General features: G+C 49.6%; 5 protein-coding genes across 5 annotated transcripts; 3 read left to right on the forward strand and 2 right to left on the reverse strand.

Moving 5' to 3' along the window:
• Positions 1–302: 302 nt before the first annotated feature.
• Positions 303–3,102, reverse strand: STEHIDRAFT_103170 (WD40 repeat-like protein). Its single transcript, XM_007308739.1, has 8 exons — positions 2,990–3,102; positions 2,839–2,912; positions 2,573–2,688; positions 2,286–2,445; positions 1,274–1,850; positions 1,026–1,187; positions 837–938; positions 303–732 (listed from the first exon to the last, which is right to left on the reverse strand). Exons 1-8 carry the CDS (start codon positions 3,040–3,042, stop codon positions 696–698), a joined length of 1,281 nt encoding a protein of 426 aa, XP_007308801.1. The 5' UTR covers positions 3,043–3,102; the 3' UTR covers positions 303–695.
• Positions 3,103–7,778: 4,676 nt separating this feature from the next.
• STEHIDRAFT_85066 (NAD-P-binding protein) lies at positions 7,779–9,926 on the reverse strand. Its single transcript, XM_007308740.1, has 11 exons — positions 9,591–9,926; positions 9,494–9,528; positions 9,266–9,435; positions 9,133–9,168; positions 8,983–9,056; positions 8,760–8,880; positions 8,595–8,676; positions 8,429–8,501; positions 8,312–8,367; positions 8,120–8,209; positions 7,779–7,984 (listed from the first exon to the last, which is right to left on the reverse strand). The coding sequence occupies exons 1-11, from the start codon at positions 9,691–9,693 to the stop codon at positions 7,877–7,879; spliced, it is 948 nt and encodes a 315-aa protein (XP_007308802.1). The 5' UTR covers positions 9,694–9,926; the 3' UTR covers positions 7,779–7,876.
• Positions 9,927–10,131: 205 nt separating this feature from the next.
• Positions 10,132–10,726, forward strand: STEHIDRAFT_149607 (uncharacterized protein; the record flags this gene model as incomplete). Its single annotated transcript, XM_007308741.2, has 2 exons — positions 10,132–10,347; positions 10,453–10,726. Exon 2 carries the CDS (start codon positions 10,520–10,522, stop codon positions 10,724–10,726), a length of 207 nt encoding a protein of 68 aa, XP_007308803.1. The 5' UTR covers positions 10,132–10,347; positions 10,453–10,519.
• Positions 10,727–10,753: 27 nt separating this feature from the next.
• On the forward strand, positions 10,754–13,057 carry STEHIDRAFT_161175 (uncharacterized protein; the record flags this gene model as incomplete). Its single annotated transcript, XM_007308742.1, has 14 exons — positions 10,754–10,791; positions 10,863–10,897; positions 10,964–10,976; positions 11,083–11,242; positions 11,404–11,467; positions 11,562–11,659; positions 11,746–11,849; positions 11,927–11,934; positions 12,048–12,167; positions 12,236–12,251; positions 12,341–12,383; positions 12,453–12,461; positions 12,541–12,578; positions 12,634–13,057. 14 exons carry the CDS (start codon positions 10,754–10,756, stop codon positions 13,055–13,057), a joined length of 1,170 nt encoding a protein of 389 aa, XP_007308804.1.
• Positions 13,058–13,594: 537 nt separating this feature from the next.
• On the forward strand, positions 13,595–15,293 carry STEHIDRAFT_161176 (NAD-P-binding protein; the record flags this gene model as incomplete). The annotated part of the gene is made up of 10 exons (XM_007308743.1): positions 13,595–13,703; positions 13,769–13,803; positions 13,882–14,051; positions 14,130–14,165; positions 14,243–14,316; positions 14,389–14,609; positions 14,681–14,753; positions 14,844–14,899; positions 14,998–15,087; positions 15,186–15,293. 10 exons carry the CDS (start codon positions 13,595–13,597, stop codon positions 15,291–15,293), a joined length of 972 nt encoding a protein of 323 aa, XP_007308805.1.
• Between the last annotated feature and the right edge of the window lie 444 nt (positions 15,294–15,737).

The following is a 15,737-nucleotide window of genomic DNA, read 5'->3' on the forward strand; positions in this document are numbered from 1 at the left end:
ATGGACATGTATAGCAGATCATTCTTGTGCTTGACTTGTATGGAGTTGTCTAATGATGTGTTGATTCTAATGTTTATATATGGTGATTTACTGCGATAGTCAGAAAGATGCGGGGTCACATTCTTGTGATCTCACCATCGGAAGAGCGCCATCGTACCCCAGAACCAGTTGTCCGGGTGCCACCTCCGCCCAAGGTGCGAACTGTGCTCGCAGAGGAGAGCATAAGAATCGTGCACGTCACAGATCGCTGTGGAAAATTCACAAAGAACAACTTGAATAGAATGAATTCGAAATCAGTATGTGCCGAAATATGTACGTTAATCAACTTGAACTGGGAGAGAGATAAACCTGAACCGCAACCACAGCAAGCTGTCATAGAGCATCCACTCACGATGATAGACACGACGAAAGCGAACGAGAGGGAATAAATCGAGTACATACACAGTAAACGGTGATTCAGGGAAAGAACTCGGAGGTTGGGTCACCTCGGCGCCACGCGGGTGAGAGTTTGCACGCCACACTCCTCACCTCATGCTCCCGGATCCCGCATGTCCTATCCTATGTCGAACCGAGCAGCCCATATCGCACATTATCCTGCCTGATGCTATCCGTCCAATCAACACATCCATGCATTGAACTCCACACGAAAAAGACGAAACGAAACGAAACGACCGAAGATGCTGGGGTCCCTACGCCTATTCGTTCGTTGACTCGTCACCTGAATCGAGTAACCTACAAAAGCGGCAAACGAAATAGTTCAGCGTGTGATCTGGGCGGACGATGTGATGGGAAGGGAGGAATAGCAAACGAAAGTTTCAGGCAAAAGGGGGACATACGAGTATTGCTTCATCAGTGAACATTCTCCGCCATTTTCGAGATCGATGTTGTACGAGTAGAAGTATCCTTCGGATGAGACTACCATAACTTGCGGCACCGAGCTATAAGTAGAACACGAATCATTTCATCAACTGTGTCCCAGTCATATAGCCGTAGTGACGGGCGATGAACACAGGAGACGAACGTACCCGCTGAGCGCAACAATACACCTCGCGCCGCTCGTCGGTAGCTTGAGGTACGCAAAGTCCCTCGAAGGCTCCCACATCTCCGTCAGTGTATTCGGGAGATATCCGCCCATTGACGACGTAAGGTTCTTCGTGAGATGGAGTGAGCGACGGCGGAGCGTTGATCTGGGCCACACACAAACGCATCAGGAGTCAACGATCAAGGAGCAATCAGCCAACATAGACGGGAGGAAGTGAGATGATAGACGTACGAAATTCCACCATTCGACTTCTTCCCATCCATAACCGCATCATACCCCGGCCCCTCAATATCCCTACTCTCCTGACTCGCCACATCGCTCGCCTCCTCTCCCCTCTGCTGCCCACCCGCGCCCCCATTGCCCGCCCCATTCCCATGCACCCCAAGCTTGAAAATATGCACCGTATCATGCGCACTGCTCACCGCCAACAACGTCCCCACCGTATTAAAATTCATACTATAAATCCTCGCCTCCCTCGTTCCCCTCCGGAACTGATACAGCTTCTCCGCGCCGGGGACGCTCCACACCCTGATCACCGTGCCCTTCTCGGAGGAGGTGGCGAGGAGGGTTCCGGTGCTGTTGAGGGCAAGGGAGGACAGGGGAGTTTTGTGCGCGCGGATGAGTTGGGTTACGGAGAGGGATTTGGTGGAGAAGAGGAGGACGTCGCCGGTGGGTTGTTGGGAGGTTGAGGGTGCGTTTGGGGAGGGGGAGGGGCCGGAGGTGGTTGTAGATAGGGGTGTGGGTGTGGGGAGGGGCGAGGGGTATGCGAGGTAGGAGTTCTCGATTGAGGGGGAGAGAGCGACGATGGCTGCGTAGGAGAAAGGTAAAAGGTCAGTGTGGTTGTGATAGAAGCGCTATAATGGATTGAGTTCGTCCATAGACTATGATTGGTTGATGAACTATCGCACACGGCGGTTCGTAGGTAAGACGGCGAAGCCTTCGTGTTCGCGAGAACCAGAGTCCCACCATAGTTGCAGCTTTTGGAGAACCATCCCGTATTATATCGGGCGTGCAAGAACGGTGACTGGATGGCATATAAGGGACATTTCCCCATATCAGCTGTGTAGCCACACCTGAATGGGCCACATAGCGATGTTCTGACACTACCGGCGAGATTGCACGCGGTACCCGGAACTTGACTACGCACAACGCACTCCACTCACAAACGCGGATGGAGGATGATAGTCGTATCGAAGAGGTACGACGGAATAGGGATAGCTGGATATGGGTACGGGCAACACACCTTCTGGGTTCGGTGTTGTCTCGATGACGTGTTGCAGTCTCATATTGGATATGTCGTAAATGTAAATCTCGTTCTCCAGCACAATCACGAGCGTCTTCCGGTTGAGCTTGACGGCGAGAATGGATGAGGGAAAGAGGAGTTCGCAAATCATGCTTTGTCTCTGTGATGCAAAACCGAGTAGCATGTTAGCCTTCTGCCTGGATCGACACACCGTTTGGGAGGGACTGCCTATGATAATATACGCCGACGATAGAGGGTAAGAATAATGCGTCCAAGACAACACATACCTTGGTGTTCACGATCTGAAGTTTCCGAGGACTCGATGATGGTTGGTCCGCGGCTCCAACGAGGGCAATGAGCGATGTGCAGAATAGCATCTCTACTATTCCACGAGCTCCATCGTCTACAAGTCATTCCATCCAAATCATACACAGTGCCAGCACCACCCAGCGCAACCGTATCCATCGTAGCCAGACAGATAGCCGAGACGCGACGCGAAGAAAGACCAGTCAGTCAGCGATTATAGACCGAAACAAACACCAAAGAGACGCACTCATAGTATATACCCTCCCAAAAGGATCGCAATTGGTGATACTATATCCTTTACGCGTTCCCACCGAGACGCATCTACACGCACATACAAAGTCGTCGACGTAGTCAGCCCCTGCCCATCTCTACATTCCCTCAAGGCGGTCACGACGCACGTAAAGTCCTGGTTGAAGTTCGCGAAGAGCATGTTCGAGTTTGTTCGCTGCATAGCGTCGATATTCCGAGGGAGCAAGAGAAGAAGTCCCAGGAGTGGTAAGGGAAGAAGGTGGGTAGAGGCCGTCTGGCGGTGGCGAAGCCTGAGAGTGACGGAAGCGGCTTGCACGCCACGCGACAAAACAAACATTAGCCAAATACGGACGCTCGGAACGCTGTTTCCTCCTTTCTCTCTCCGTCATCGTCATATCCTCTTCTGCGTCCTTGAAGGCTTCGTATAATGTCAGACTGTTATCTATGAGCGGACTCTTCTTGCCATCTGCATATAGCTCACAAAAACCTGGGTTCTGCTGGCATGCCTGTAGTACTAGTACTCTTCATCATATAAGTACTGCTCGGTACAGTGCTGTCAGAAAGCTTGTTCTTGCTATCTAAAACAGAAAAATTATGCTCTGCAGAATGCGTGCGATGTACAGAATGAAGTACCTACCATGCACGTTGGGTATCTGCGACCTTTGTCGACTCCACATTGTACTGTCTACAGTGCGTACACCTTGCCGCGTGAAACCTCACCAAATCCATGCCCGGCGGGGGCTCGAAATGAAGTCATCCACCTCCCCTCGATTGGTATGTTAACGATATCTCACCTGTGGCTTTTATGAGCTCTACAACTCAATCCAGATCCCCAACTCTTCATTTGCAGCCACGGACGGCGAGTCAGTCGATAACAACGCAAACGTGCCCGTGGGTGGGCGAAACGTTTCGAACGATACGATATTGTGAGTGCCTTGTGAACGGCCTTGGGTTTCTTCGCCACTGATATGATTCTACTTCAAGTGAAATTCTTGCGAAGCTGTCGGATTCAGAGGCGATGAACAAAATGACAAACCAACTGAGACTCAGACGAATGGTGTGTGGATACCTACCACTTGCATGTCGGAGATAAACCCTACATCGACTTCGATTACAACTCGCTTGTCGTCTCGATGATCCATTTGGTTGTAGATCTCCTCAAATTTGGCGAAAAGGCGCATCTTCTGTTAGACATCGAGTCCAGCATCATCATGATTCTCCAAGAGATTGCTGCGCGCAAAAGCAGCAAGCCACCTTCCGACCAAGCATAGCGCCATGTGTGCACAGCACTAGAACACTTCCCGTGAATCCACGGACCAATCATAGAGGATCCGTAAACCTCGAAGGAAACAGACTAATCAATGTCAAAGCCTCGAAGCATGCCGTATGTTTCGCCCAAGAGAGTCTGAGGCTGGTGGGTGGCTTTGCGTGTACCCTAATCTTCGCTTTTACCAGCACTGTCTTGGTGATGTAATGCTTAGCGGATACTACGTCTCCACCCGTTTCTTCCCAGACGAATAATCTACCCGGGCTGCGCTCAGAAAGTCGAGATCGGGATTCAGACGCAAATTCTTTACCAACACCCTCTGATGCAGTGGCCATCGACATGGCAGACTCGGCGACCGACGAGGATTAGAATGTATCTAGCTTCGAAAGTGGTGGAATTGGGCCGGAGCAGGTACGATGAGGAAGACGAGGGTGTTTCGAGATATGTCAGTAAGTTTACGATGTCTTAATCGTAGTGAGACTTGGACCACCAAACCCGTTCTAAAGACACTACATTTCACATAGGGAAATATTCAGAGGAGAGTCCGCTTCAGTCAACTTCGTTCCAATCTCTACGCAGGTTCTCCCAATCAATGACAAACAAGCACCAATATCTATCATCCCCTTCCTCTCCGAGCTAACTCTCCTCCCTATGTACGTTCACTGGAAAGTGTCGACGTTGAATGTTGACCACTGCCAGTTACGGCGCAGCTGTCGTAATACTTGGACATTGTGGTTGGAGTTCGAAGCTCGGATGTTGAGCATGAGACGGGAGGCTAAACAGACAGAAATTCTAGACCATTGATCAGATTGAAAATTAGAGCTCAATTGGAATGGTCATAGCGCATCCGTGACTTGGAAGGTGGTAAAACTTACATGTTCACAAATGGAACCATCATGCCTCGGAGATATGGCTATTAACCACGTCCGTGTCAATGACACTGAGATAGTGTGTTCTGTAGAGTTACCTTTGCAGTCTGAGTTAAAAACAGGATGACCAATGTCAAAGCCCTGTCTTAGATTGGAAAGAAATTGGGAACGTATAATAAGGAGAGCCACATTAACCGCGTTGGCAGAGAAGATCACTCTGCGTGAGGTGATCCAGACCGCCGAATGGACGTTTAGAGTAATAAGCACAGTCCTTCACTAAATATCTCTGAGGGACTCACAGGAAATACATTGACCCTATAGCGCAAGTACGATTAATATCAATTTGGCTCGCGAGGACAGAGCATGTCACTGGAGGAGCGTACCATCCCTTATAAGGACCTGTAAAAGTCTCCCGCCGCGCCGTAGTGTATATGCCTTGTACGCCGTGATGCCGAAAATGACGAAGTCGAACATGAGGAGAGATGTCCATGTTATGCTCAGGCCTTTCGAGTTCATTTTCAACAAGATGTGAGGTCAGTTCATGATTCGACAAGTAGATCCATGCGATAGATTAGTCCGGAGGAATGACGATGAAGAGTGTTAGAGTAGAAGTAAATATGAAATAAATAGAGGCCTACGTAAGGATCTAGTATAGCCAATATCGTTGTGAGTAACCGTACGAAAGCATTAGGATACAATAGCGGGGAGCGTACAGTGCATCACTAAGAGGTGACATACATCCACTCGCTCCCAGCTCATACAAGTGTGCGGAGACGCTGTCAACTTCGTAAGGGCCTTCCTGCGTGATGATGGCCCACTTGAGTAGCGAGATAATGTTAGTATTCAGACGACGAGGAATATTGAAATACCATAGTCGGAACGGCTGGGAAAATACATGCATGTGTGACAGGTCGAAGAGAGTACAGAGGAATAAATGGTAGAAAGTGTATCAACTGAGAAGAAGGGCTGAGGTAGACGTACGAGCGCAACAGCTGTACCCGCAGAACCCAACAAATTCAGTAATCCAAGGACGACTCTGGATCGATTGGAAAGGGCATACGCCCGCATTATCAAGATCCCTACATAGGTTGAGGTGAGTCACATATATTGAAAAAAAACAGCGGTACGGATACCGAAGGTATAAATAGTAACCGTAATGGGTGAGGAGCGGTGGTGATATCTGGGAGTGTATGTACTGCCGAGGATCAGAAGAAGTTCGAAAACTCACCACCGACGTTGATCTCCAGCACAAGCGCGAAATATTCGTGGTATATTGTAAGCTTTGGGCATATCTGTGCCGGAGCAACGTGTCAGCGTCCACTATATGACGTGAAACTATCCGCACACAGACGGCGAGCGATAGGTATGTTTGACGAAGGGCATAGAGGAGTAAAATGATGATCCGAACGCACTGTAGCCTGGTCTGACGTTAACAATGCCGCCAATATGAACGGGATGTGCCCAAATAGTGGAATGTATCGGTTGACCAAAAAGAGAAACGTGACAAGGGTGAAGCGATTCCTGGGAGGCCAATAGTGTTTGATTTCAGAGCTGAAGGTGATGAGGTACTCGCTGTACAATTGAGGTTAGAAAGAGGCGAGGATGAATGGAGACAGCTATGGTCACGGAGTGTTACAGACTAGTATAATATCGCTGCCGTTTCGGATTAGTGGTATCGAGAGGGGTTGTCGGTGTAAGAAACAGTAGGGGACAAGAAGTGGCGCTCACTGCAACCAGCCAGCTGTGTTGCTACCTGAAGGAACCTAGCGTTGAGCAACATGACTGACAAGTCAGTTCATAACTTCATTTCGCTGTCATGACGCATACGTAGTATTCGCACGACATTGGACTTCAGCTCACCATTGCTGTCCGAGATCGCTAGGCCCTACGGTGACCATAGTGGAGAAACTGAGCTTGGAGTGAGAGTGAATATTTAACTGGGTTGGTCGTCTACTCTGCGCTATAAACCATGGAGGTCACAGCCACGGACAGTTCTCCATTTCTTGATGTGTACCGGTGATATCCCACTGTGGCGACCGCAACAGAAGACTTCGATCGGAGGCATGACTTATAGTTCTCTACGGCCTCGGCCGGGTAACATCTTCAAGGTTATTTATTGCGCACACAGCCCCATTTCATGGATCCTCCAACAGACTTCTGAAGGGGATCAGGACCCGTGGCGCTGTTGCGAATAATCAAAAACACCGCGGCTGAAATAGGCGGAGAAAGCGACGACGACGACGACGAACCTTCTGAACAGAGTGAAGCTTTCATCTATGGTCGTCAATGGGACTGATACTTTCATGGAACGAGCACACCAAAACGCATATCTTGTGCTGTCACAGATCTATCCCATTTACCCACCTTTCATCCGCCAGCCCTTCTATTCATTCATCCGGTCGGCCGCCCATCCATCTGTCTATCTGTCGAGGCAATGAATGATCCTGGAGTCTAGTAAACGGATATCTGAGAAAGGATGAGAAGCGAGGAAAAGAAGGAAGCCTATATGACGATGCAGAATGGAGGAAGAATCGAGGGGAATAGAGAATTGAACAGAACACACCTTGTCGTCACATCTACCGCGCTCAGGAGCAATTGTACCAAAAAGTATATCACCGCACAGTAAATAGAACTTCTGTTCTGCTACCAATGTAAAGATAGCTCATACGAGGACAACGACGAAGATGTCAGACCACCGAGGAACCTCGTCATGATGGAAAGAGACAGGTTGCAGATGAAACACTGATTGATGGTGACCTTCGGTAAGGGTCGAGGAGAGGAAGAACGACCGGGCACTCAGAAGTTGATCCTCACCGTCAAGGTGTATACAAGAAAGAGGTCAATGCATCCACAAGTCAAAGCGTCCACAAAGCGTGTCTACAGCTTACGAATGAATCAGACTAATACCCATCACAAGCCCCCTCCAACCACGTCCATACTTTCTCTCCCAACTCCGGATCTTGGGTAGATGGGTTCGGAGCACCCAGCCGGGCCCAGGGGATAAGGAACTACAGTCAGGCGCAATAATCACGACCAAAGTCAGCGACTATATGAATGGAGAGTAACAGACGATTTGTCGAAACAAGGGTTTATGTAGAGGGTACAAGGCGAAAGGGAAGGGAAAGAAATAGTTAGAAATCTACCTTTCCGTTATAATCCACACATTCGGGTGCTGTGGCTCCCCAAAGCTGCGTCAAAGCACCATACGGAACAGGGTACAGGATGAAACGATCCTGGAGGTGTGTCGGTATATGCAGGAGGAGGGGATAGGTGGTTCACGCGTCAGCGACCAATGCCAAAAGGGTTTCCGGAAGGAATCGAAGGGAAGGACGCACCGCAAACCATTTGACAAAGGAGGGAAGGTACCGCTGGAGGTTGGATATCAAGTTGCCTGTCGCCGAATGACAGTATGAGCATATTGTACAGTGGTATAGTAAAAAGGGTAGACGAACCGGGATTACAACTCATTACGACTAACTTGTCTCCATATCTCCGTGCCAGCTCTCGTGCGACGACGACGTTAGCCTACATATCCGGTCAGATCAGTCACGCCACACCCAGAGCCCCGTCAGTCGACCAAGCCAGAGGTAATTGAATGTAAGTAGACGTGGGACATACGAATTTCGACTGGTTGTACAGCCCTGGTGGTCCTAACTTCTCCCTCTCCGTTTCTCCTCCATTCTTGTTATTGAACGCATTCCTACGAGTCCCCTCAGCAGCTGTTCTCCGGACGGGCATTACGAGGACAAGAGCGGGAGTGAGTGTCAAGAACTAAATGCTGACCAGTTGATCCCGGTGGTAAGATATGACGCGGAGGATGAGGTGATGACGATGCGCGATTTGTGCTCTAGAGTAGAGGCGCGTACGAGGGCGGGGAGGAGGAGAGAGCGAAGGTGGAAATGTCCTACAGGCGGATAAATAGAGTGTTAGCGAGACGGAGGATAGGGATCCACAGAGGTAGTTCACCGGTACACATTCGGGATGTAGTGAGTCCGAACAAACGTACCAAGAACGTTCGTCCCCCATTGCAAGTCATACTTCTGCTCTGTCAGCATCGAAACAGGACAACTCATAACTCCACTATGCGGCATGCAATACAATAGCATCTTCAGACATAAAGTGACGGGCAATGGGATGAAATGATGCCGGGACGTACGCGTTCTCGAACAGTATGTGAAGCTCCTGCTCCTTGCTACGTATAACACAATGATAAGGTACAGAACTCTGGTAACACAGCACACTCTCCTCCCTTTCCTTTTGTACGTTGAAAAACAGAGCGAAAGACGAACCTCAGAAACTCCTCTGCTGCCTGCCTCACGCTCCTAAGATCCGCCAGGTCGAGCTTCAAGAACAGTGCCTCCTTGCCCCCTGTGCTCGCTTTCAGGTCTTCGATAGCTTTGAGACCTTTCGAGGCATCGCGAGCAGCGAGGTAAACTTTCGCGTTATGGGTCAGAAGAGCCTGGGATCGAACACCGAAATGAGTGGGGAGGGGTGGGGCTTGTGAGTTATGCACACACCTTCACCGTCTCTTTTCCAATACCAGTGTTACCGCCTACAATAAAGACCTAGAATCAAGGCCATACAATAGTGACAAAACGGGAACTGAGGACGAACCAGTGACCAGCACGACCTTCCCAGAAAGATCTGGTATGCTATCGACAGACCATTGTGGTTTCGGGGGAAATGCTTGAGCGAGGGCCGAAAGTGAGTTACCCATATCTCGCGGTACTCAAACACCTGAGTAAGTAGAGTAAGCTGTCTTTCTGGAGGACTATCAAGAGGGACGACGATCGTAGATCGTGGCGGCCGTCGGGGACTATCCTCTCGGGTCGGATCGAGAATTGAGCCGAGTGCGTAGGAATTCAAAGGAGTTGATCCTGTGTTCTCTGCCAGATATACCACTAGTACAATATCGTAAAGGCGTTGAATGCGACAGACGCTGAAAGTGGCGACTCAACTGCAGTGGTTACTGAACACAAGTGGCGCGAGCGCTTATTGAGTTATTCGCGTTCAACTTGGCCACGTGTATTCTCTTCGTTCCGACCGTGAGACTTTCTTTGAGACTCCGATTCCCTCCGATTCCTTTCCTTTCCCTCGAGCTCATACTCAACCGCCACTGTACATTGTAAGTAGTTCTGCCAGCGTTCTCCATATCCTCGAATCAACCTCGGATACTTCTCGTCAAAAATAAGTTCTCGTATCCACTTGTGGGCCCCAAGTTCCTTTGAAATGCTCTGGAGGGAATATGCGTGCTCCGACATTGATCGCCGAGTCGCGGGAGTTCGTGACGACGGTCATTGTCGTCAACGTATCTTTCTTCTCAGCTTTGCGACAAAAGGCTCCTTGTTTCTATGATCGCAATCCTACAATGGCAGTCTCGATTTGCAGCTTTTTTTCTGTGGATATCTTCTAACATGGATCGCTTCTGGGCCTTTTTTTCTCTCGCCGTCGTGATCTATTCAATCATCGGGTGCAGTTGAAGGCATCCCTTGGAAGTCAAAGGCCGACAGAGATCACGATCATCATGAACAGGGTATAAACAGATGCGAGGCAAGTGTTCTGTATGCCCTTTCCCCATTTCATTCTGTGGCGCTCTGTTGCTATCATCGCAATCCAAGAGTACTCGCGCGGTTGCTCTTCATCGTTGTCAAGTCTTATGGGGGCGGAAAGCTATCAACATTGGTGTAAGGAGTGGTATATATGAGGCTAGCGAGACGTTAGTGCGGAGCCTATCTGAATCTGTGCAGTGAACATTGAGCGCTTGAGCCCCCGCCACAATGAACTCGGTCGGACCTAGCGACGTTGGGCAGCAGTGGTGAGTTCAACTTTTGTTTGCTATCTCGTTTCTATGGAGAAGAAAATGACCAAGCATTTGCGTGTCATCAGGTTCATCCAAATGGCTACACAGCTGGCTGGTTTCAGTGGGTAGTTTCAATTTGCCCATTACACTTTGTTCAAGCATCATCTCATATTCCACGAAACCATAGCGCTCCTATACTAGTACGTTCTCTCTCCCGTCTCACCCACTTCATACTAGCTCAGCGTTTACCTTAGAGCTAACAATAGACTGCACTGTTCCTTCGAAATTGAACGTTTGAACCTACAGCGAGTATCTCATCACCCTCAACTCTGAAATTAAATACTACTGGCCACCACGAAACCGGTTCACGCTCGTCTCCTTCTTCTTTTTCCTCAATCGGTATCTTCCGCTCTTTGGGCACGTACCATTTATCGTGGCAACGATGTTGACGGTCGATCAAGCGACGGTGCGTCTGTCTCTCATCGATATTATTGGTTGCTCTTCCCGGTAGTGGGGCTTCTGTATACTCCTGTATACTCTTGTCGTTCGTGTTTAATCTGTTCAGGGGGACGAATCAAAGACTTATGTTACCGGTTCCAAAGCAGCTGACTGGTTGTCTTTCAACAGATATGTCCTAAACTCACGGTATACCACGAATACTTCGCGCTCATCGTGGAAATCAACATCGGCTGTGAGTCCTTTACACCATTTCCTCAACCCACCTTCCATTTCATATCCCAGTACTGCGGTCCTAAGCAATCTGCGACCATCGTCCACTCTCCTAGGGCTTCTGATGATCCGCATCCATGCGCTCTACGACAAATCCAAAGTTGTCCTTGGAGTCCTATACTCACTAGGTAGTGCGGGGACCATTTTCGCACTGGTACGTTTGCATCAACGACCGGGGTACTCGTATATACGACCGTCCGAAAGGAACTTGGTAACTGATCAACGTTCTTGCGATGACAGTGGGCTCTCATAACACAAAAAGATGCCTACGTACTCGATGACGCGTCAGCGCGGCTGTTCGCGCTGGGCGTAGTTGGATGTAGCTCTGCGCTTGGAGATGATCTGTGCGTCTTCTCATTCACTTGTATCACCTTATTTACTATCATGTTCTGACGAATACTTATATGGGAATCTACGATAGGTCCAAAAGTACGTCCTCTCCTACCTTATCTCCATTCTGTCCAGTGACGAATGATCTCCCAATTATTACCGACGCTCAACGATGTTCTAATACTGCTGTGAACCGCTTTACATTTTGACAGGACTGGGTGTCACATGGGCAGGCGTCCTCATCTTCGATGTCGCCGTTTTTGGCCTCACTGCCTATAAAGCGTTCAAGCTGAGGCGGAGCGGAAGGCTGTTGCAGATCTTGCTGAGGGACGGTGCGTTCCTTATCACCCAGCACCACCTGTGGAATGAGGCTGAATTATACTCTAACGGATCGGTATAGGGTCTATGTATTTCTTGTGAGTTTCTCACTGCTTCATATGTCGGGTAAACCTCGAGAATGACCTATCTTGGCCGGGTTTGTGTGGCGGTGGCACTCATGCTGTAGAATCATCTTCTGCGCCAACGCGGTCAATATCGGTATCCTTCTTGTATGTCTCCTTCCAATCTATTGTCTTTGGCTCGATGACACTCACTGACCTTTCCTTTTAATGACGCAGACTGCGAAGGTAAAAGTTTTCATCCTTCAATACGAATGTACAGCTGGAATTATTCGCCTGCTGACCTGGGTGTTTGGGTCGGGAGTAGCCTTTGGTTCGAGGATTGATGGTCCCGTTCATCAATATGTACGTCGTGAGATCGCTATCACACCGCGCCTTATCTAACAATCTCAACACTCAGCATGTCAACATGTCTCGCCTCCCGCCTAATGATCAACATCCGGTCTTCACATTCCAAACTCTCCCGCTCTTCTCTCACACATCACGATAACCCACAAGATTACAACCACACCAATCACCCGACAGGATCCCGATGCAACAATGACGTTGGGACCACGAGCAGCAGGAGCTCGGGACTACATCTTACGACCATTATCGACGATGTCGGTGGTGCTGATGCGGACATGTCTGTCAGTATGTACAACGTCGGCGCAGGCGGAACATCTCAATCAGGATCAGCGCCTAGATTCTCCCCGGGTAAGATGCGAGACGCAGAGGAGACTCGGACGAGAGCTCTGGGAAAGGTTCATGACGAGCCGGAGTGGTTAGGGCTAGTGGTCAGGAGCCTAAGCCGGGGACGCTGCAACGACGGAGCTGATGATTAGATGAGGGGTGGCCACGCTGCAGGGGGTGTATTACTATGCATTATACATTGTATTTGATACGGTAATATTTATTGCACTCGCACCTCAATGTATATGCCCACTCCAAGGCAGAGCTTGAAGTCGATATGGCAGTTGTCGCCACATTCACAGTGGCGAGGACCATGATTGGCTAACGGAGCCTCGGGCCGGGAGGAGCGTCATTAATTTGGGCGAGCTCAAAGTCACACCTCCTTCTGGAGTTGACGTCCATGAACCACTTGTATACTCTCTCATGGACAGACGCGAAGTCTGATATCCAAATCTGACGACCATCTTACAGTCAATTGTCACTGTGCTAGACCCATACAATGGACCAGAACGATAAATAGAGTTAGGATTCCCAATGCTGCGGTTCTCTCCCACACTCAAGAGACTCATGGCAACGACGACTCGGACGAAAGATTCTTTTGTTCTTGACTTAGCTCTCACTGGGCGATATTTATCTTTGGAAAGACGCCTATCGTCTAAACTGACGACTTGATTATCTCTGACGTGAACATGTCGGTCAATAACCTGCTAATGGCGTCGGCGCAGATGTTTCCACCGAAGGCAAAGTGGAGTGTCGAGCAGATTCCAGATTTAAGTGGGAAGGTGGTTATGGTCACCGGTGTGTACTCTGTTGATCATGTACTTCCTGTGGCCTAACTCCATGTCGTGGCATTCGTATTGGAGGCGGTAACACTGGCATTGGCAAAGAAACTGCCAAGGTGCGCACTCCTAGTGTTCGCTTCCCAATTGCCAACTGAAGTCATGAATTTCAATGATGACATACGGACAAACCTCAGGCCCTCCTTATCCACAATGCAAAAGTGTACCTTGCCACGCGCGACGAACAGAAAGCTCGGAAATGCATCGAAGAACTGAAAGAGCAGACGGGCGGAAAAGAGGCTCTGTTCATCAAGTTGGATTTGGCCAACCTGAGGAGCGTAAGGAAGACTGCAGAAGAATTTCTGGAGTATGTCTCTGAAAATATCATCATACTAAAGAAGAACGAACCCAATTGACTAACCCGTTCCTACACTTCGTTCGGTAGGAAGGAGGAAGAACTGCACATACTATTCGAGAACGCGTACGTTTTCCCTCCTCCCTTTGCCAATTCCATGAATTTTTCATGTCGACTTGGACCACACCCGCCATGTCGTTTAGCGCGGTGATGGGCCCTCCCACTACGATGTTCACGGAACAGAACTACGACCTCCAATTCGGGACCAACGTCGTTGGTGCGTATCATATCTATCCGTCCTTGTCCTTGCCTCACTCACGCCGCCACCGGTTTGTTGTAAACGTAATAGGCCACTTCCACCTCCGAACGCATCTTCTTCCCGCCCTCCTCCGCGCATCTGCACCAGAATACAAACCCCGGATCGTGATAACCTCCTCGAGCGCTGCCTATATCGCTAATGAGATAAAATGGACTACGTTGAAGAAGGCAGAAGAAGGGGCGGAAGCGAGGAAACAGGTGAAGGAGAGGAAGAAGATGGATCCGATGGGGTTGTACTACCAGTCCAAGTTTGTAAGTAAGAGACCCTGTGCGACGGCGATAATTAGGACAGGACGCTAAATTCCAACTGGTACTATGTGTAGGCGAACGTTGTGGTGGCAGCTGAGCTTGCTAGGAGGTACGGCGACAAGCTCGTAGTGATGTCCCTCAACCCTGGTATGCTGCTTTCCTCCCTATCCCCGGCTTCGCCCTTGACACGTTAGTACGCCTGGACGAAACGCTCACAGTTTTGGCACGCGCTCACAGGCAACATCAACACAGAGCTCAGCCGCCATGCTCCAAAAATACAGCAACGCTTCATGGTTCGTTGTGTACCATTGTTGCACCCACTGCCTCTAGCGCCGACAACTCATCACTGAAAACCTCCTTCCACGTTGTATATCTTCGGCCGTCGATATAGGCTGCCACAATCCTCTACTCACCCGCCCAAGGTGCTTTAACCCAACTTTGGGCTGGCACGGCCCCCGAGTGCGCGGAGTATAACGGGAAGGTTAGCACTTTCCTTCTCCAAACTTTGACAGCGTCTCCTTCCTGATACTTCACTAACCTTGCACCGATTCTTTACTTATTTTGCCTTCGTACCTGTAGTTCCTCATTCCTTGGGCACGACTCGGGAGTCCGAATCCGTACACACAAGATCCAAAAACTGCAGATAAGTTGTGGGCTTGGTTGGAGGAGGCCTGTGTAGGCTTTTGATAACCTGTATGATTTGCTTTTGCCTATGTGAGAAATTCATGCCTGCGTGGCGAGGCTTGGCAGCCGCACCGTTATTTGGCAGTTTGGATCCCCTTTAGTCATCGCTCACCGCCATCCAACCATCTTGTCTCCATAGTGCATGATCATAAATATACATTGAAACTCTTCAAGACTGTAACAACCATTCTATGCGCACACATGAAAATCGGCTACAATACAAAGTGGTCTACTGATACGGAAGTTGGCACGGGTTAGCCCATCGTAGTCTCCCACAGGCAGACCTTGGTGTTGAAGATCGGACGTTCAGCCCATCGCGTCCTTCCCACTTCTCTCTCGGCCTTCGGCCACACACCGGCCATCATCTGCGCACTCACCTTCAGTGTCTTAGTGCCGTTTCACAGAGGCATCTCCAACATTCTATCCCGCTAGAACGACCCCAACAGC

Source organism: Stereum hirsutum (genome assembly GCF_000264905.1).
Source record: "Stereum hirsutum FP-91666 SS1 unplaced genomic scaffold STEHIscaffold_16, whole genome shotgun sequence".
NCBI lineage: Eukaryota > Fungi > Basidiomycota > Agaricomycetes > Russulales > Stereaceae > Stereum > Stereum hirsutum.